The following is a 20,324-nucleotide window of genomic DNA, read 5'->3' as shown; positions in this document are numbered from 1 at the left end:
CACGCATGCCAGGCGAGCGCACTACTGCTTGAGCCACATCCCCAGCCCAGGATGGGTTCTTGAAGGTGGAGAGCAGGTGGCTGACGAGGGCACCTACCCAGGTCCTGCCCAGGTAAGCAGGTCCACAAGCCAGGGACAGAAGAGCCAGAGGGAGTTGCTGTCTGGGGTCCCAGGGTGTAAGCTTGTCCTAGGGAGCCCTTGGGGCTGTCTTGGAATGTGACTGTGTCCATGTAGTGTGTCCTGCGATGACCAGTCTGGGTGGAATTTGCATGTAAGCCTGTGGACCTCTGAGTTTGCACCTTGCAAACCTTCCCTTAGTACCTGCTTTGGGTCTGGGTGGGGGACACAACGGTAACCCAGAGAGCCCTGACCCTCACAGGGTTCATGGTCCAGTGGAGGAGACAGACCCAATAGAGACAGGGGTATGTGTTCCTAAGTCCCTTGGTGGTCGATGGTCACTCGGCTACCTTGTTGTGGGGGTAGAGACACGGAATCAACACACAGACTCTGGGAGCTGGTGAGAGAACTGGCTGGAGACCCCCCTCAAGTCATCGTCCCATAGCTCAGTTTCTTTTTGGAATGCACACAACTGTTCTAGGGTTCGAGTGGGGCGTGCCCGTCAATCATACATAAGCAAGACAATATCCATTGGCCAATCATCTTCTGCCTAACGTAACCGCACCGTGAGGAAACTCTAAATATTGCTGTCATGGTGGAAAGCAATCTGGAAGGGTCTTTGACCCTTACTGAGTCAGGGGTTTCATGCCCTGAAGTCCCTTTGCCCAGTAGTTTGGCAACGCTGACCACAAGTGCTGAGTATGTGGTTCCAGCCGCCCTGCAGGCCCTCCTGTCAGGCCTGAGCAAACGTGGACATTGCAAGCACTTCTGAGCTGCTCCTAGCTGCTAGCTTGCTAGCTGCGACTGAAAGTTATTCCAACAGACAGGGACTACCCAGAGTGCACAGGGCTGAGGTGAGGGTCCCAGGGGACTGAGGAGGATGGGGGAGCCTGAAGGAGGACTTCCTGGAGGAGGGGATAGTGATGCTAATACCCAAAGGTCACCTTTCCTAGTGTAACAATGGCTCTCCTGTATGACTAATGGATTAAAAAAAAGTAGCTTTGACCAGTCTGGCCAATAATTCCCAGGCTGACCTGTTACTGAGCCCTCCCTCTGGTCAAATAGGCAAAGCCAGGGACTCAGGAGGTTTACAGTCTGTGTCACCTGATTGTGACATGGAGGTCCAGGGGCAGAAAGCTCCATTCTTACCAGTGAATGATCTGAGACCTGAGGAACCTCTCCCAACATGACCAGTGACCCCACATTCTGCCTAAGGTCCTAGACTAGCTTCTCCCAGACACACAGTGCCACCCCCCTTCCCCTAGCCCCAACCAGCACCCTAGGGGTTTTGTTCCAGTCTGATATGGGCCGTGAGAAGTCCTGAGGGTCTGATTTGTGACTTCCCTCAGTCAGACTTTAACGCTCCCTTGCAACCAAGGCTGGGCTCTTCCGCCCTCCCCAGGTGCCCCAGCCTCCTCCCCTCCTCCACTCACCTGCCCCGCCAGCAGGATTCTCCTCCCCTCCCCCAAGGTGGGGAGGGAATGAAGGGGAGAGAAGAAGCAGGAAGGGGGGTGACATTCCTGGGATTCCCTGGATGGGGAGAAGAGAGGGCGGGCCTTCCAGGGCAGAGAGAGGGAGCGAGCCCCGGGCCCCTCGGTCGCATCCTTACAGAGGCCTGGGCGGAACTGAGATTGAAGACCATTCGAGATAAGAGATTAAACTGGTCAGTTCCAAGCCACTGACCGGTCACGTGAGTGGCGCCGCCACAGGGAAGGACATCACAGGGCAGACTGGGAGCAGTTGCTCTGGGACACTGGTAATGCTGGGGGCCACTAGCTACACTGGGAGAGGCCACTGCTGGCCACTCGGTGTAAAATCCACGACGCAAGCCCAGGCTACTTGCCATAGTGGAAATGAGTCTCAAGGCCCCGGGTAGAATGAAGGGGAGAGGGTCCGCGATTGTCCGCTGAGATGCCAGTTCGGGACATCCACTGGCCAGACTGGTTGGTCAGGGTCCCCCCCGCCGCAGGCGCTGCTCCGCAGAAGCGGGACAGCCGGGGGCTTGGGGCGAGGACGGCGGAGCCCGGGCCCGCCGCGCTCTGGCGGGTCTGCGCGGGGCGGTGGGAGGTCCACCCGGGCAGTGGGAGGTCCTGGCGCTGCGCCCAGGTTGGCGAGGGGGCGGGGCCTGGGCGGGACCGGGGCGGGGCCTCTGTGCCAGCCCCGCAGCGGCCGAGCCCCAGCCCGGCTCAGTCGCCGCCGCCGCTGCGAACATGGAGCCCCCGGACGCCCGCGCCACCGCGCGCCCGGCCCCGCGCCTGCTGTGGCTCGCGCTGCTGCTGGCGGCGCACCCAGGTACGGCTCCCGCGGAGAGCAGGGCGGCACTGGGGGCGGCCCCCGGGGACGCGGGAAGGCAAGGGGAAGGGCCCCTCACTCGCCCCAGGAAGCAAAATCTGGGGATCCCCCGGAGGAGGGACAAGGTGGCGTGGGGAAGTGCCCCTCCTAGCGAGAGACTGGGACAGTCAGGCAGGAAAGTTGGGGAAAAGACCACCTGAGAAGTGAGACCCTACCCAAGTCGGGACCCTGGAATCTGGGCTGTATCCTCTAGAATCTGAGCCCTTCGGCTCCTGTTCCCTCAGACCCAAGAGTCCAAGCGCCTGGTGGCCAAGGTGGCTTTCCCCCATGACACAGAAGACCAAAACCCCAGAGCTGTCCCCTCAAAGAGTCTCAAGTTTCGAGAGATATAGGCACCCCTATGAAAAGGTAGGGACCCTATGCCTAAACCAGTGATTCATACAATTTGAGGATGTCCCCAGCCTAAATTCAGAGTCCCAGTTCAATAAAGAATGGGCCTCCCTTGGAAAGGGCCAGAGTACCAGCCCTGGGCAGTGAACAGTGGAACAAAGTGTTTCCAAGTGACAGATCCCCTTCCTGGGGCCCCAGATAAATCCATACACCTGCAAGGTGGAGGGAGGGGAGACGACCCTGAGGCTGGGGACAAGGGAACAGGCATATGAAAGAGATCGAGAAGAGAGAGAGGGCATCTCTGCCTACCCTGGCTGTCTGCTGCTCAGACCCATCCTGGGCACCAGCCTGGCCCCTGTTCACTCCCCTGGGGGAAACTGGGGCCAGAAGTGGGGGCCTGGATTGGTTCAAGCATGGTAAATAGTGGGTCCCCAGGGGTAGGCCTGGGCCAGGCTGGGCGGGGAGCGGTAGAGAAGTTCTAAGAACTGAGGGCGGTGCCAGGATGCCAGCCCAGAGGGTCAGGAGCGCATGGAGTTCCCGCAGGAATTGTTCTATCTGCCAGGACCTGATGGGAGTTGGGACCCAGCCTCCTACGCCCCCAGGCCCTGGGAGTCCCGGCCCCCAGCCCCCTCTCCCTAGGACCTGAGTCCAGGTCCCCATCTGCCTTCTCCCTCTGGACCCCGGATCCTGGCCTGCCCCTCTCCTGTGCTGAGGTGACTCACCTTACCCTCTTCACTGCTCTATTAAAGAGACAGGGGGGCCAAGGGGCGGGTAGGGGGCTCTGGCGCCAGGCTGGGCAGGTCTCAGCCAGCCTGTCCCTCCCACATTCCTGAAACCTGCCCAGCCCTGTCCCCCTCACCACCCCCACACACCCATCCCTGCCTCAGCCCTCAGTTCCGGCCCTCAGCAGCAGCCCACACCCCAGCCCCCCACGCATGAGAGAACAGAAGGGCCCGGGAGCTCAGAGATGGAGTCTGAGGGAGAGCAGGGAAAGGCGAGGGGGCCAGGGGCTGAGCAGGAGACCGGGGTGAGAGGGGCCTGTGGAGAGCGGGGCGCAGAGACATCTACGGTGTGTCCCTGCACCGTCCCTGCCCAGGGTGCTGGAGGCAGGGGAGGAGCCAGGCCTGGCCCTGCCCTTGAGGGGCGTTTGCTCTAGTGAAGAAGCCAAGACAGATGAAGTGTAATCCCAGGGACACTGAGCAAAGGGGCGGGGGGCTTTCGTTCTGCAGGTGAAGGGAGACAGGGCAAGAAATGCTCACGGGGCCTGAGGCTGGGAGGAGGCCTGAGGGAGGAGGCCCCTGGGTCTGAGGGAGGAGGCTGGGCCTGAGCCCTGGGTCCTGTCTGGAAGGGGTTCTGTAGGTGGCCGTGGGAGAGCTTGACTGCTGTCCTGCAGGTTCCCAGGCCAAGGTGCATGTGTCTGTGCCTCCACTGGTGGAGGTGATGCAAGGAATGCAGGTCACCCTGAACTGTACCCTCTTGGAGAACCCTGACCATTTTGTGCTGGAATGGTTCCTTGTGAGTGTTTGGCTGGGGGTCTGGGGACCAGGCTGGGGAGCAGGAGGGACAGGGAAGCAGGGCACACCAGGGATGCCCTCCTCAGAATCCAGAGGGCTTTGAAAGGGCTGTCCATCTGTGTTTCCACTTTACAGATGGGAACTTGGGGCTTGGCCAGAGGAGAGGGGAAAGGCCTCTCCAAGGTCCTGGACCGGGCTGAGGATAGAGGGAGTCCTTCAGAACGCTGGCTTTCGGGAGAGGGACCGCATGGGGACAGACACTGAGAAAGCCAGAGCCTGGAGAGAAGGAGAGGAATTGAGAACTGAGGGCAGCAGGGTGGAGATGGGGAGGAGAGACGGGCACAGAGGTGGGGGAGAGGGACACAGAGGAAGGGAGGGGAGAGGCCAGGATGGCAGCAGGAGGAAGAGACAGACCCAGGAGGTGGCAGGAAGACAGGAAGGGTGACAGAGTGAGATTCGGTGGCCAGAGCTGAGACATTCCCCACACACAGACTGACCGCTCCGGTACCCGCCACCGCCTGGCCTCTGTTGAGCAGCAGGGCTCCCAGCTCCAAGGCACAGTGCATGACTTCCGGGGCCGCAGCCCCCCGTACCAGCTGGACCCCCAGGGGGGCCTGGAGCTGCCCCAGGCCCAGGTGGGCGACGAGCGGGACTATGTGTGCGTGGTGAGAGCTGGGGCTTCGGGCACCACTGAGGCCACCGCAAAGGTCCGCGTGTTCGGTGAGTGTCCCCAGGCACCCCAAGAGGGGCCAGGCAGGCGAGGATCTGGGGAAGGCCTCCTGACATGAACGTGTTCCCCACAGCAATACCAGAGACCACTGAGGTGATCCCCAACCGAGGGACGCTGTCCGTGATGGAAGACTTTGCCCAAGAGGTACCTCGGGACAACCCTGATGCCAGGGTCCTGGGGGGGAGGGCTCTGGGCTGCTTAGTCTGAGCAGCAGGGGACAGGGCTCTGGGGAGAGGGAGCCCGGACTCCTGCATCTCATGGGGAGAGATGGAGGGAAGAGGGGACCCAGACTTCAGGGTCCTGGCCCAAAGCCCAGGGCCACGCCCATGTCTGCCTCAGATTGCCACCTGCAACAGCCGGAATGGGAACCCAGTCCCCCGGATCACATGGTATAGAAATGGGCAGCTCCTGGACATGCCCATGGAGATGAATTCTGGTGAGCAGCACAAGGACCCAGAGAGCCCCAGGTGGGAGTGGCCAGGCCAGGAGGCTGGCTGAGCGCCCCCTCCCTCATTCCTAGAGGGCTACATGACCAGCCGGACAGTCCGCGAGGCCTCGGGCCTGCAGTCCCTCACCAGCACCCTCTACCTGCGGCCAAGCAAGGCAGACCGAGAGGCCAGCTTCCACTGTGCTGCGCACTACAGCCTGCCCTTGGGTAACCAGGGCCGCCTGGACAGCAGCCCCTTCCACCTCACCCTGCACTGTGAGTCCCCGTGGTCCCCAGCCCTGACCTGGGATCCACACCACACGCAGGCCCAACCCTCCATGCTCCCCTCTGCTCACCCCACTTCCTGCTGACACGTGAGAGGTGTTGGCTGCTGACCTCTGGCCTCTGACCTCAGATGGTAGCTCAGGCCCCATCCTGATCTCTGCTAGCTCCTCAAACCCCATGGCATGCTCCACCCTCTCACACTGAACAGGGTCCCCACATGACATCAGGCCTCAAATGTCACCCGCATCCACCTTTGATCCTTCACCCGTACCCTCAGCTCATCAACCTCTGACCTCTGGTGCCCACTCTCAGAAGATGAACTGACCCTTGAAACAAAGGATCCCTAACCTTGGGCCAAGGCTGACGTTTCTCTCTTCGTCTGACATTGACCCTGATCATGACTCCTGTCTTCCCTGCCCTGCCCCCAGATCCCACGGAGAATGTGCGGTTCTGGGTGGGCAGCCCGTCTACCACAGAGGGCTGGGTACGCGAGGGCGACTCTATCCAGCTGCTCTGCCAGGGGGACGGCAGCCCCAGCCCGGAGTACACGTTCTTCCGCCTTCAGGTGACCTATCCCATAGTCCCTTTGGATTCGTGGCCCCGATCTCTGCAATTACTAACCTGCACTAACTTTCTTTTCTTTTTCTTTCTTCCTTTTTTCTTTTACTCTTTCTTTCTTTTTATTTGCGGCTCTGGGGCTGGCGCCCAGGGCCTGTGCATGCTAGGCAAGCGCTCTGCTGAGCCATACCCCAGACCCCAACCTGTCATTGGGACTTGAGTGCCTCTGGGCTTAGCAAAGCTCCTGAGACGGTGACCCCTGACCCCACTGGACCAGGGTGGCCCCTGAGCCCGGTTCCTCTTCTCTGGCCACCCAGGACAAGCAGGAGAAAATGTTGACCATAAACCTGGAGGGCAACTTGACCCTGGTGGGGGTGAATCGGAGCCAGAGTGGGACCTACGGCTGCAGAGTAGAAGATTACGATGCCGCTGAAGACGTCCAGCTCACCAAGATCCTGGAGCTGCGTGTGGCCTGTGAGAGAGCGCCCCCGGGGAGCGGGAGGGGGCCAGGGGGAGCAGGAGGGGGGGCCCCGGGGATCGGGAGGGGGCCCTGCATCCGCAGCCCGGCATTTGCTCTGCTCATCCTGAACGTCCTGCCCCCCTTGCTCTGTCTTGCTGGGGTGTCTGCTCTGTTCCTCTCCCGGGGCCCCTGCCTGCCTCCTCCAGTGTACCTGCATACCTGCACCAGCTGCCGGAGAGCTCCTTCCAGAGCACACACCTGATCCCCCGGCCCCACACTTAGCACCTGTCACGGCTCCCCAGGACCCAGGGGAGAGAACTTAGCTCTCAAGGCCCACCTGGCCAGCTTCGCTATCCGCTGAGCCTTCTCCCCTTCAAGGCTCTCTCCCCACCCCACCTGAGCGAGTCCCCATCCTGTCTCCCACGGACTTCCAACCGGTCTCTTACATCTGGGTCTCTAAGACGCCTGCGCAGTTAACTTTACAAGCAAAGCTCAGCTTGCCTTAGCATCCCTCCCTGCAGTCTGCCCTGCAGTAGGTACTGGGGACACATCTGTGAGCCAGACAAACCAGTCTCCAGCCACCGTGGTAGGGAAGAGGGACGTTAAATGCTAAATGAGACCCTTCCACTAGCACCGGTGTCATCTATGTGCCATGACACTGATAAGATCCAAGAACTGGCCCGGAGGAGCGGGGACTGTTTTAGATGGGAAGGTTTGCCGTCTGTCATCTGATAGTGACATGGGGGTCCAGGGGCAGAAGGTTCCAGGGAGTCCCTGGGGACCCACCTCTGTTAGGAGTCAGGAGCTGGAGGAAGCAAGATTGGGCAGAGGACAAGATGTGGCCCTTGTCTAAAGAAGGCCTTGGTTGGACTCACAGGAACCTGGGATGCCAGGGCGGTCCCTCACAGTTGTCCCTAGTTGGAATAAGTGGGCTGGACCTTTCCAGTGTGCTGCCCGGGGAAGGGGGCATGACCTTGGACCAGGGGCTCCCTGCAGCTGAGGCAGTTCCCAGAGAGGGCTGACAGCTGAGGGCTGGCAGCTGCTATCCTCAGCAGCTGGGAGAACAAATCCTTCAGTGCTGTGAGGAGATCTGTGTGTCCTCAACAGGGGGCCGGGAGGCCTCTGTGAGAAGGGGACACGCGAGTAAGAAACTGAAGAGTGAAAGCAGACACACAAAGATCTAGATGAGATACACTGGGGGCAGAGTGAGTGGGTGCAAAGGCCCTGAGGCAGGGCAGGACTTGGTGTCCTCGAGAAAGCCAGTAAGAGGCAGGGTGGCTGGAACTTAGCGGGCAAGAGAGGACAGTGGGGGATGGGCAACAAGGTGGGCCAGGGCCAGACCAGGCAGGAACTCCTGAGCAGCATCAAGGAGTTTGGCCATAACGCCAAGGGTATCAGGGAGCCAGATTTGAAGCAGAGGGGAGATGGAACCAGTATGCACTTAGTCTGTGGAGGGTTCACTGAATAGGGCAGGGAGGGTTAGGGTTAGGGTTCCCAAGACAGGTGCACCCAAGGATTAGCGCTGGAAGGAAGTAGAAGGATTCAGCTGGGGCGGGGGGGGGGGTGGGGGCAGAACAAATAGAGTCTTAAAGAAATGATGGGTGTTGGGAGAGAGGGAGGATGGAGGGCTGGGTGTCCCTCAGGGGTGGTCTGGGTGGCTAGGCGCCCTGGCACATGCCTGTAATCCCAGCCACTTGGGAGGCTGAGGCAGGAGGATCACAAGTTCAAAGCCAGAGTGGACAACTTACTGAGACCTCCCCCAAAATAAAAAGGGACAGGAATGTGACTCAGTGGTACAGCATCTTCAGTACAAAAAAAAAAAAAAAGTTGGAAAGTCCCGGGGCACCTCTCTCCCAAGGTCGTCCATTAACCTTGGGCTCAGATGTCCCCTCTGGAGGAAAGTGGCCGAGCTTGGCATATATTCCTAAATGTGGCCCAAGGGCCTGGAACTGAATCAGGTCTTCTCTGCTGACGATTGTCCATCAGTGTCCACCCCGGCAGCCCTGGAGAGCCCTAGAGTGGGCGAGGGCTGGGGAAGGTGACATGCTGTCCCCTTCTCCAGACCTAGACCCCCTGGAGCTCAGCACCGGGGAGGAGCTCTCCGTGCTCCTCAACAGCAGCCGAACCACAGTGAACTGCTCCACGCGAGGCCTGCCCGCCCCCACCCTGCGCTGGACCAAGGTGGGAAGGAAAGGGGCTTCCGGCCTCCGCCCGCACCCCTGGCCTCCACCCACCCTTTCTTCATGGCTCTGCCTGGCTTTCTCCTCCCCTCCCAGGACTCAGTGCCCCTGGGGGACGGCCCCACACTCTCTCTCAGCCCTGTCACCTTCGACTCCGCTGGCACCTACGTGTGCGAGGCCTCCATGTCCACCGTCCCCTTCCTCAGCCGCGTCCGGAGCTTCAAGCTGCTGGTCCAAGGTTCGGGGCGGGAGTCAGCTCTGGTGGGGAAGATGGCCGGGGGACCAGCGGGATGGTCTGGCCCCGTGTCTTCCCGTCCCTGTCCCCTCTCCCCTTCCTCTCCCTTCCCACGTGTGTGTGCTTCCCACTGTCTTTTTTCTGGTCGCCACCCACCCACAGGGTCGCCCGAGCTAAGGGCAGAGGAGATGGAGCCCAAGGCAGAGGGCGGCTGGACGGAGGGGGACGAAGTCAGGCTGACCTGCTCGGCCCGGGGCCACCCGGAGCCTGAACTCACCTGGAGTCAGCTGGGTGGCCGTGTAAGGGACTGTCCTCTGCACCTGCACCTCCCTCACTAAGCCCCACGGGAGACCCTGACCTTCACGGATCCGCATCCCGTCCCCAGCTTCTGGGGGGTTGGACACCTTCACCTCTGCCCTCAGCCCTGCCCTTGGTCCCTGGGCCGGCCTGACCCAAGCCTCCACAGCCTGCAGAGCCAGTCCTCGGAGGGCAGGGCTGGGTGAGCAGCTCCCTGACCCTGAAGGTGACCAGTGCCCTGGGACGCGAGGGCGTCGCCTGTGAGGCCTCCAACCCCCACGGGAGGGTCAGCCACGTCTTCCACTTCGGCACAGGTGAGCAGCCCTGGGGGAGGGGAGCCGGGAAGGGGGCACGAGCCCCGACTGAGCCCCTGCGCCCTCCCTCTCCCTGCAGTGGCCCCCCAGACGGCCCAGGCCGGAGTGGCCGTCATGGCCGTGGCCGTCAGCGTGGGCCTCCTGCTCCTCGTGGTGGCCGTCTTCTACTGCATGAGACGCAAGGGGCGCCCTGGCTGCTGCAGGCGGAGAGAGAAAGGGTCCCCGTGAGTGTCTTAGGACCCCAGTGGTCCCTCCACGCCCAGCCCACAAACACCAGGCCACGCCCTCTGCCCAGCCCCCTCCACCCGCAGCCCAGTTCACCGCCAGCCAAGCCACGCTGCCCCAGCCCACCTCCTCCCCCACGGCTGCCACGCCAACTTCAGCCCACCCAGACCTGTCCCCAAGTCCCTCTCAGCACTCCCACCCCGCTGCTGCGGCCCGAGTCCTCATCACTTCATCCTCTCCTCCCCATCCCCACCCCAACGCCAACACGGCCCTGACCCCATCCCAATGCCAGCTCTCCAGTCTCAGCCCGTCGCCACTCAGAACGTCCCTACGGCTCAGGAGGCTGAGGCAGGAAGATCTCAGTTCAAAGCCAGCCCCAGCAACTTAGCCTTAAGCAACTCAGCGAGACTCTGTCTCTGTATAAAATATAAAAAAGGCTGGGGACATGGCTTAGTGGTTAAGCCCCCCTCAGGGGTCAGCCCCTGATGTCAATTTAAAAAAAAGAACTTCCTTAGCCCCTAACCCCAGCCCGTTACCATCCCAGACCGGCTCCCCTCTACGCTCATCTCGACCCCTGGCCTAGGGCACCTCAGCCCCAACCCACAGCCGCTCCAGACCCCTCACAAAGGGGCCCCACCAGATCTGCCCACCCCTGGGCCATCCCTCCAGCCCCACCCCACACTCCAGCCCTCTGCCCACCACCAACCCCATCCCAGTACTACCCCAGCCCAGCCCAGGTCCTTCCCCCACGTGACCACTTCCCCGTGGGGCCCTTCTCCCTACAGGCCACCTGGGGAGCCAGAGCTGAGCCACTCAGGGTCCCAGCGGCCAGAGCAGAAGGGCCTTCTCGTGGGAGGTGGAGGAGCCAGGCGTGGCAGCGGGGGCTTTGGAGACGAGGTGAGTGAGGGCCTGGGCCCCCTGGTGACAGGGACCTGCCGGAGCACAGGCTGAGCGCCCCACTTTCTCCACAGTGCTGAGCCCAAGGACCTCCTCAGGCTGTCACTGGACAGAGCTGCGGGCATCAGAGCCCTGCTCGCCGCCCCCTCTTCCTTCTCTCGGGCCCTCCCTTCCTTCCTCTGCCTGCTGGGCAGAGACCCACGTGGCCAGCGGCCTTCAGCCTCTGGGAGGGAGGGAGGCCGGGGGTGGCTGGGAGGGGGCCTTCCTCCAGGGATGGTGACTCTCCCAGGCCCCAGAATAGCTCCTGGACCCAAGCCCAGGGCCCTGCCTGGGACAAGGCACCGAGGGTCGCCGGCCCGGGCTATTTTTACCTCCTGCCTCTCTTGCTGGTTCCCCCCACCTGACGTCCTGCTGCATAGTCTGACACTGGAGCCCCTGTCTGCCCTCACCCCCAGCCCACCACCTGTGGACACTGGAGTCTGGAATAAAGGCTATCTGACATGGCGACACCATCCTGTGGTCAGATCTGCCTCTGGCGGTCAGGGAAGGGAAGCAGAGTGCAGGTGATCCCCCTCCCAGCTGCCTCGCCCTGTCCACTTCCTTTTGAGACCTCAGGAGAGGCTGATGTCATGGAGAGAGAGGAGAGACAGGGCTCACCGAGGTGGCTCAGCCGGGGAAGGTGGAAGAGAGATGCTGGGGTCCTCCCCCAAGGACAGGGAGGGACCGGTGCCTGCTCGGGAATGGGGTGCTGTCCCCTTAAGGAAAAATTCCAGTCTCTGGCCAGAGCCCCCCAGGGAATTAAGGCCGGGAGGGGACAAGTGCTCTCCCAGAAGTAGAGTTGATGGAATTAGGGATGGAGCCGCCTCCTGGGTGGGGGGGGGGGGGTCATGGCTCCTGCAGCAGGATTCCCTGGGGAAGAAGGGAGGCCGCGCTCTGATGTGGATGGCCGGCCTGGGCTGGCCAGGACAGACTCTGAGGCCCAGGAAGAGGGATGTGAGGAAGGATGGAAAGAGGAGGGAGGGGTGGGCAGGGCTCAAGAGATTAAAAGAGAGGAGGCAGATTTGGGGGGAGATAGAGTCAGAGACAGAAAAAGTAAAAAAGAAAACTTGGGTTCAGAGAGAGGGTTACAGCAAGAAAGGGAAAGAGAAAATGTTGAAAGAGGAGCTCAGAAGCATTTGGGAGGCAGGCACCAGTGACCTTGGCTGGGTGAATCCACCTCTGAGCCTTGATTCTTGGGCATCACACGGAGACGGAGACGAGTCCCACTTTGGCCCCTAGAGGGCAGCCGTGAGGAGTCAGCCCCATGCAAACCAGCGACTGTGCTAGATCAGCCCGAGGTGAGGGATGAGGGTGCCTCTCCTCCCGGATGCCCCCCAAGCCTTCCTGGTCTCACTCTCCTCCCACAGTTTGCTTCTTCCACCAAGTAAGATCTGGCACCAAAGGAAATTGGTGACAGTAGTCTCCTGTAGGTGACCAGGCAGTCTGCAGAGACCCAGAGCGGAAGAGCTCAGATAAAGGCGCTCCTATCTCAGAGGACTTATTGAATTCATTTAAAACAAAGGTGCTCGGGGTGCAGTGGCACACACCTGTAATCCCAGTCACTGAGGAGGCTGAGGCAGGAGGATCGCAAGTTTATCTAGTACCCGCCTGCCTCCCCCCAAAAAACAGCAAACACACAGAGGATCAGAGGGTAGAAAGGAGAATTTAGTGAACTGAACAAGGAAAGTGTTGAGGACAAAGCTGGGCACAGGATACCTGTGCAGTAACGTTAGCTATTACTCCAATGCAAGGAAGAATGGAGGGACCCAGAGAAAAGCCAAAAAGTTTCCTTTATTCTCGGGATAGGACCAGGTGTGGAAAGATGCCACTCTAGGGACAGACACTGGTAAACGGAATCTGGGAGTGAACAGATGGACAGGGGAGGGGAAAGGGGACCCCAGGGAGGACAGAGTTCTCCACCCAGCACCTGGTCCCCAAGTTAATGAGGTAGTGCCTCAGCCTGTCCCCCAGAAAGACACATTTGCATAAGGTCCCTCATCTACATGGCATCCCAGATAATTTGCATACAGATGGCAGTCTGTCCCACCTCAGAACTACCCTCGCTCCCATCTTGGCCAAGGGCAGGGTGGAGGAGAGAGGGAAGGCAGAGCGGAAGGATCCTGGCTCCTCAACCTTGGGGCTTCCTGTTCCCAGGAGCACGGCCACCCTCCACCTGGCCTTCAGGGCCTCCTCAGGTGCAGCTCCTCACACACAGAGTTCCTCTCTCCCTGTCCCCACCATGCTTGGTGACATGACACTTCCCCTTCCTGGAAAGCCTTTCCCTGTGTCCCCCACGGTAACAAGACTTGATTATTGGTACAGCGATGGCCTAGCATGTGTGAGGTTCGATCCCCGACACCCAGAAAAATAAACAAATAAAATAAAGGTATTGTGTCCTATATTTTAATATCTACAACTAAAGATATTTAAAAAAAAAAACTTGACTATCTTTCAAAACCTGGACATCTGGGATTCTGAAAAGTGATTCCTATTCCTGGGATGTCCCAGGAATCTGCACATCTCCTGAACTTGGAGAGATTGTATTAGTGTAAGGCTTGTTGGGTTGTAAATGACCAAAAAAAAAAAAAAAAAAAAAAAGGCAGCAGCAGCTGATGGGTGTGGTCCCAGCAACTCAGGAGGCTGCAGTAGGAGGATCGGAGGATCGCAAGTTGGAGACCAGTCTGGGCAACTGGGTGAAACCCTGTCTTAAAATAAAAAATAAAAAGGGGTGGGGATACAGGTCTGGAGTAGAATGCCCTGAGTTCAATTCCTAGTACTGCAAAAGAAAAAGAGGAGGAGAAAGAAAGAAGGAAGGTAGGGAGGGAAAAAAGCAGGCAGCAAAGTGAAAAATTCATGTAAGGGGAAAATGTTTCATTCAAATACTTGAGAAGTGAAAGTGTTGATGGCCTTTAGGCAAAGCTGGATCTAGGAGCTCAAATTGATTCCCATCCTTGAAACAATGCCAGGGGCCGGGAGGATCAAATATTCTGATTGGCCAGGTCTAGGTTGGCCTTACTCTGAACCCTGGGGTGGTGGCAGTGGGAGCCGTTGCTGCTGAGAGAAGAGAGAGCAGTTCCCGGCAGATAAAGTCCTTGACATCAACTTCAAGACTCCATCAGGAAGCCTTTGGCCCCGTGTCCCTTCCTTTTGGTTATGGCTCTTCAGTGAAGTGCCACCTCTGGGACTCCTTGACACTGGAAGTTGACTCCTGAGGCATGGGACCCACCCAGTCATTTGTCAATAAAGGTGGCGGTGCTCAGCCTTACACATGCCCCCATGTGCATGTGGCCTGGTGGTGTGATACTCCAGCCGATACTCCTGGGCCTTCCTTCTGGGCTCACCCACAAAGACCAGCAAGGACTAAGCCAAGCCCTGGACCCTGGAAGAGCGGGTGCTGGGGGCCTTCCTGGAAGAAGCTTCCCTGGGCATGGGTTCTTTTGCTCAAGGGGAAAATGGGGAGCAAGGCAGGTTTGGCAAAGAAATTGAGCAGGGCTAGTCTAAGAGCCAGACCCTGGCCCTCTAACCTGGCCCCGGACTTGGGAGAGAAGATCAGAGAGATCTGAAGGGCATTATGTACCGGCTTGTCCAGCTGGCCTCACACCAGGCTTGTGTCCAGCCTGAGGCAGATGTTAAGAATCACACTGTCCAGGTTCAAATCTCAGCCTTGCTACTTCCTTGCTGATGGCTTGGGGATTAACAGCCAGTCTGTGCCTCAGTTTACTTTTCAATGAAATGGGGAACCTTTTTTTCAACCCCCCCTTCATGGGGTTCTTGTGAGGAATTAACTAAGACAAACAGATACTTAGAGCAGTGTCAGTCCCAGATTCTCTTTTCACAACTGTGACTTTAGGTGAAGTCACTTCATCTCTGTGCCTCACGTAGGGTGCTGAGTGGGTTAACACTTGCAATGAGCAGCGCCGGGCACCGGGTGCTATACACGAATTAATATTAGCATCACCAAGAGGGGTCAGCAAGAGCTTCCTACTTGGGATTGTGGCCCCTCTGGGAAGGAAAGCCAGGCGTGGTGCAGGTGGAAAGGGAGAGTCTAGCCTACCCAGGTGGCCCTCTTGCTAGCAAGAAGTCCCCAAGCGCTGGCCCAAGCCGACTAGCTTGGCACTCCGTCGCCCAGGAGGATCTCAGCTCTCAAGCCCTCAGCGGTATCCCCTCCCTCGGCCTCCGGCTCACTGCCTTCACCCGGGCCAGGCTGGGCGGCCTCACCAGCTCCCCCGGCAGCCCGAGGAATGTTAAGAGGTGGGGGTGGGGAGGAGCAGAGCCGCCTGGGAGACAAAAGGGCCGAGTCAGAGCGTAACACAAAGACGTGAGGAGGCTGGGGAGATAGGGGAAGTGGGACAAGGACACGGGGAGGGACTGGCAGGTCCGGAGGCCGGACCCTAGCCCAGCCTCCTACTACCGGCCCGGCCAGCGAAGCACCGGGGCCGGTCTGGGCTGCCCCCTGGCGGGAGCCGGCGATAAGACTGTGGCGAGGACCCTGTATGAAAGGTGGATACGAGGACTCCAGAGAGGGGACGTAGAACACAGAAGCAGGGACAGAGACATGAAGAGAGCGACACATTGAGAAAGACACATTGAGACGCGAAGAGAAAAAGAGGCAGAGACACAGAGACACACACAGAATCAAAGGGATGGAAAGAAACCTGGGGAACAAGTGACACAGAAACACTGATAGACAAAGACAGACCAGAAGCAGAACGACACCGAGACCCAAAGACCCAGCGACAGAGAAACACGGTGACGGAGACCGACGCGCAAAAATACTGAGACACACACAAAGACATTAAGAGAGAAATCTAGCAGAAAGCAACGTGGTGACACCCAGAATCCGAGGCAGAGGAAGAGACGAGCGTATTCTGAGAGGTGCCCACGATGCGACACAGACGCGGAGCCAGGGTCTAGGTCTTGGGAAATCGCTTGGCCAGGACGGGGTGGGGGCGGGGTCTCAGTGTGGGGCGGGGTTCCAGAGGGGGCGTGTCTATGAGAGCCCACGTGATCACGCAGGTGCGATAAAGGTCCAGGGTTTTGCAAAAGAGGGCGGGATTAGAGCTGTGGGCGGGGCTGAGACCTGGCCCGACCCAGCTCCTGGGGAGGGGAGGATAGGCTATTCGGAGAGCGGAGGGCGGGGCCGGAGAGGAGGCGTGGCTTCGCGGGGGCGGAGACGGCCGGAAGTTCCAAAGGGGGCGTGACAGAACCCTAGTGGGCGGCGAGGAAACGTGGAAAGGGCGCGGGATGAAGGCTTCGGGGCCAGGGAGCGTTGTTAGGATTCTAAAGGGGCGGTGTTTAACACCAGGAGAGGGCGGAGACTAGCTCTGGGGGCGGAGCGATCGTAGACTTCTTGGAGGAGCGGGTATAAAATCCCGGGAGAGGGCGGGTGGAGAACCCTGGAAAAGGCGATCCTGGAACACCGGGGAGGGACAGGTGTGGAATTCTGGGGGCGTGGTCCGAACACCAGGACGGGGAGGGGCCAGAGCCCGGGTTCGACTCTGTCGGGGGAAGGGAAGGGGTGGGTCCTGTGACGTCAGCGAGTCCGAACGGCCGGAGCTAAGCTAGGGGCCCGGGCGTGGATCCTAAGAGCGGGATCGGGAAAGCTGAACCAGAACAGAGCGGGGAGAACCGTGCGCGACCCGAGCCGGCCGCAGCCGAATCACTCAGGCACCTGCTCGACCGTTCAGCCGATTGGCGCACGCACAGTGGCCCGCAGGCCCCCGCCCCGGCCCAGTCCGCTCCCGGGCCCCCCATGGCCCGGGTCGCCGTCCTCCCGCCGTCAAGATTGTCGCCGACACTGCCGCTGCCGCTGCCGCTGCCGCTGCTGCTGCTGCTGCTGCTTCGGGAAACAGGTGAGAGGAACCGCGGACGCCCTTCCCTCCCTTCTGAGTGGAGGAACCCCGAGTACCTTCCCCCACCCCCACCCCCCCGTTCACCGAGGCCCCTCTCTCGTGCCCCTTCCAGAATGTCCCTTCCGACTCCGACGCCTTCCCCTACACACCCTATTTTGTCTGAGTCCTGAAAATCCCTCTATGTCCCTCTCTTCACACCCTCCTTAATCCCTACCGCCCATGCTACCCGGGACTTCTCTGTCCCCGTCCCCCCTTGGTCAGATCCTCGGGCCGCCGAAGTGGTTAAATCTGAGGTCTGTGGGAGGCCTCGCGCCCCCTCCCCATCCTGGGCTAATCAGTGATTCGGGATCTGGGTATCCGTCTCCGGAGCCCCCCTCAGGAATGTGGAGAATGTTCCCCCACCCCCAGCAGGACGGTCGTGGTGGTGTGGCAAGACTCCCCCCACCCCTCATTTTTCTTTCTTGTCAGGTCGGACGTCTGAGCCTTGGGGGGTCAAGGGCAAGGGGCCAGACGTTGAGATCCGCTAGAGGAGGGACTGGGAGCTCGGACCTTGGGGTCGGTGGCGGGCGGAGGATGAGAGTTCCTGCAGCGCCCTGGGGGGAAGGGCCTGTGCTGGGCCCTCCAACCCTGGACCTCAAGGAGTTTGTGGGCTCTAAACACTGGTTCTAGAAAAAATTAAGGGCTGGGGGTTCCGTCTCCCGGGTCCCAGGTAGAATGGAGGCCAGAGGCTGTCACTAACGGAGGTCTAGGTAGAACTGGGGGCAGGAGGGGCTCAAACTTTTGTGAGCCGGGGCCTCTGTCTTCTGGATTCCAAGTAGAACTGGGGACAGAAGGCTTAATTCGTGGGTTTCAGGTTTAATTGTGGGCAGAGGAATGTCTTCTGAACCCCAAATACTGAGACGGGCAGGGCACCCGTCCTTTGGCCTCCAGGTGTAATCAAGGGCCAGAGGTTCTGTCTGGAGGCTGGAGGCTCAGGGTGCTGCTTCCCAGGTAGAATCCGAGGCCGAGTCCCGGAGCCTGGATGCCCCCGCCCTTTGCAAGTGAGCGGTCAGTGGGGACGTCTCTAGGGAAGTTTTCCGGGTATCGCTTTCGCCAAGCCTGGGAGGGGCAGGGCAGGAGCTGCTGCTCCCGGTTCCGGACTCCCGAGTTTCGAACTCCCGGGTTTCGGGACCTTATCTTTCTTCTGGTCTCGCCTTTGTCATCCAGTCGCTTTGGTAGGCGGACGGGTGGAGCCGGCTGGCTAATTCCCGCGCCCCTCCCCACCTCTTTGGGGGAGGGGTGCGGCCCCCAAAGGAGCAGAGGCTGAGAGCAGACAGGTGAAGGCGGCGCTGGCCCCTCCCTTTGCAGTTGACCGGCTGTTTATTCCCAGATAGAAACACTGGGATGCTGGAGTTTCCCATGGGTTTGCCCAGAAAGGGGCTAAGGGGGAATCCCCGGCACTGCCCTGGTTGTCCCTGAGTTGTCATCCAGCCTTGACCCCTAGCTGTGAGCACTGGCCGCCTCTTCCTTCCCTATCAGCAATAGGGAGATGGGATGTGAACCTCTCATCTCTGGGAGAATTCTCCAACTTGCACCAAGGTTGACTGGTGCCTAATCTCACAGAAGGTTCCAGATCACCCTTAGAAACCGGGGCCTCTGCCTGTTCCCATTTCACAGATGAGGAAACAGAGGTGTTGAAAGGACAAGCTACTTTCCCAGGGTCCCACAGCCAGTTCCTGGGAGACCTGATCCAGAGGCTCTTCTCAGACCACCTGGGCTGGGTAGTCTCCCCAAAGTGTCTCTGAGCCTCTTTTGTAAAACTGAGGTGACAGTCCTTTCCCTGAAGGACCTTTGGGAAGATTCAAGGTCCCCTTCAATGCTTGAGAAATCAGGAGAGGGGACCTTCCCCTTCCAGACCTTCCATCCTTCTGCCTTTGCTGACTCAGGTCCTCCCCAGTGTCTGTCTGTCTGTGTCTCTCTCTCCTCCTCCTCTCTTCCCTTCTCCCCTCACTTTCTCTCCATCTCTTCCCTCTCTACTCCTCTCTGAGCTTTCCTTCCCCCATGCTGCACTCTCTCCCTTCATCCCCCCTGGACCTGGCCCCAGCTCTGCCCTCCCCCTCCTTGGCCTCCTGGGAACCAGGGAGCACCACCTGGACCTCGCTGCGCCTCCCCTCCCACCCTCAGCTCTCACTGCTCATCCATGTCAGCCAGGCAGCCCCATGCAGTGAGGGGGATGGGAGGGAGAAGGGACTGTAGGCCTGGCTGTCTCTTCTTGTTAGGGAAGGGGGACTGAGCAGAGGAGAAGCCGGGCGGGGGACAGGGATAAACAGAGAGGATAGAGATACAGGGATGGGGACCGACCGCAGCCAAAAGAGGAAAGAGGGTGAGAATCAGATCTAGGGATGGGGTCAAGGACACTTACAAAGGAACAGAGAGATGGAGAGAGGAGCCGCATGGACAGACAGGAAGCCAGTCAGAGACACCAGGATGAAGACAGAAACAGCCCAAGGAGAGGGACAGAGGTTTGGTGACAGGCAGGGAGCCCAGAAGACTCCATCTGAGAGAGGAGATGCCATGACCCAGGAAGGTCAGGGCACAGGCAAGCCTCAAGGCCAGCAGCGTGTGGGGGCCCCAAGGAGTGGTGGACATAAGAGGGACAGGGAGTAGTGCACGAGGGCCAGCTCCCCCGCCCCTGCCTGGGCCGCTGTTACATTTTTAATGTCCCAGCAATGCTGAGAGAAATGGAGCAGGAGGCGGAGGAGAAGAGGGGACCCAGCGAGAAGGCTCCAGCAGTTGAGAAAGTGTAGTGGATGCTGGGTAGGAGACCCAGGGTCCAGACACAGAGACACAGAGATTACAGTTCCCAGGAATCTGATAAGAAAGCCAGACTCCAGAGATAAGAAGACCCAGACCAGCAGATAGAGACCCCCCCAGGATAGAGGCGTCCAGCAAAGAAAGGGAACAGCTAAGAGGTCCCGGCAATCTTTCTGGCTAATGACACTTTTTTTTAATTTTGATACTGGGGATTGAATTCAGGGGCCCTCTACTACTGAGCTACACCCCCAGCCCTTTTTTATCTTCATTTTGAGATAGGATCTTGCTAAATTACTAAGGCTGGCCTTGAACATGTGACCCTCCTGCCTCAGCCTCTGTCACTGGAATTACAGGCAAGCGCCACTTTGCTTAGCTGACCCGTGTGAATGTTCTGAAATCACTGTGGCAATCGATGCACGATTTTGTGAACAAACCAAGAGGCATTAAACTGTATGCTCTAAGGGGGGGGGTGGATTATATGGAAATTTTATATCAATAATACTGTTCAAAAAAGATGGCTGGGAACATCGCTGAGTGGGAGAGTGCTTCCTTAGCATCGGGAGGCCCTGGGTCTATCTGCAGCATGAGAGAGAGAGAGAGAGAGAGAGAGAGAGAGAGAGAGAGAGAGAGCAAATTTGAGAAACAGGCCAGAGACCTTGGGGATTAGAGACAGAGGAGCAAGGACCCCAAGAACCAGAGGCAGAGATGAGAAGATCCTG

The 20,324-nt window shown here is 59.3% G+C and overlaps 2 protein-coding genes across 3 annotated transcripts in view; both read left to right on the top strand.

Moving 5' to 3' along the window:
- The first annotated feature begins 2,286 nt into the window (after nucleotides 1-2,286).
- Nucleotides 2,287-12,571, top strand: Bcam (basal cell adhesion molecule (Lutheran blood group)). The gene is made up of 15 exons (XM_026403847.2): nucleotides 2,287-2,409; nucleotides 4,193-4,314; nucleotides 4,805-5,033; nucleotides 5,117-5,187; nucleotides 5,383-5,479; nucleotides 5,564-5,746; nucleotides 6,184-6,320; nucleotides 6,631-6,787; nucleotides 8,836-8,954; nucleotides 9,050-9,191; nucleotides 9,351-9,487; nucleotides 9,655-9,799; nucleotides 9,879-10,023; nucleotides 10,810-10,921; nucleotides 10,996-12,571. The coding sequence occupies exons 1-15, from the start codon at nucleotides 2,328-2,330 to the stop codon at nucleotides 10,999-11,001; spliced, it is 1,884 nt and encodes a 627-aa protein (XP_026259632.2). The 5' UTR covers nucleotides 2,287-2,327; the 3' UTR covers nucleotides 11,002-12,571.
- Nucleotides 12,572-16,485: 3,914 nt separating this feature from the next.
- Nucleotides 16,486-20,324, top strand: part of Nectin2 (nectin cell adhesion molecule 2) — a 28,275-nt gene continuing 24,436 nt past the window's right edge. For both annotated transcript variants that reach the window (XM_026403794.2, XM_026403795.2), the window contains exon 1: nucleotides 16,486-16,812. In XM_026403794.2, coding sequence (XP_026259579.1) covers nucleotides 16,713-16,812 — 100 coding nt within the window. In that variant the 5' untranslated portion in view covers nucleotides 16,486-16,712. The remainder of the gene's footprint in view (nucleotides 16,813-20,324) is intronic.

The sequence above is a fragment of the Urocitellus parryii genome, chromosome 15 (genome assembly GCF_045843805.1).
Source record: "Urocitellus parryii isolate mUroPar1 chromosome 15, mUroPar1.hap1, whole genome shotgun sequence".
Taxonomy (NCBI): Eukaryota; Metazoa; Chordata; class Mammalia; order Rodentia; family Sciuridae; genus Urocitellus; species Urocitellus parryii.
This window is presented reverse-complemented; position numbering and strand designations above follow the sequence as displayed.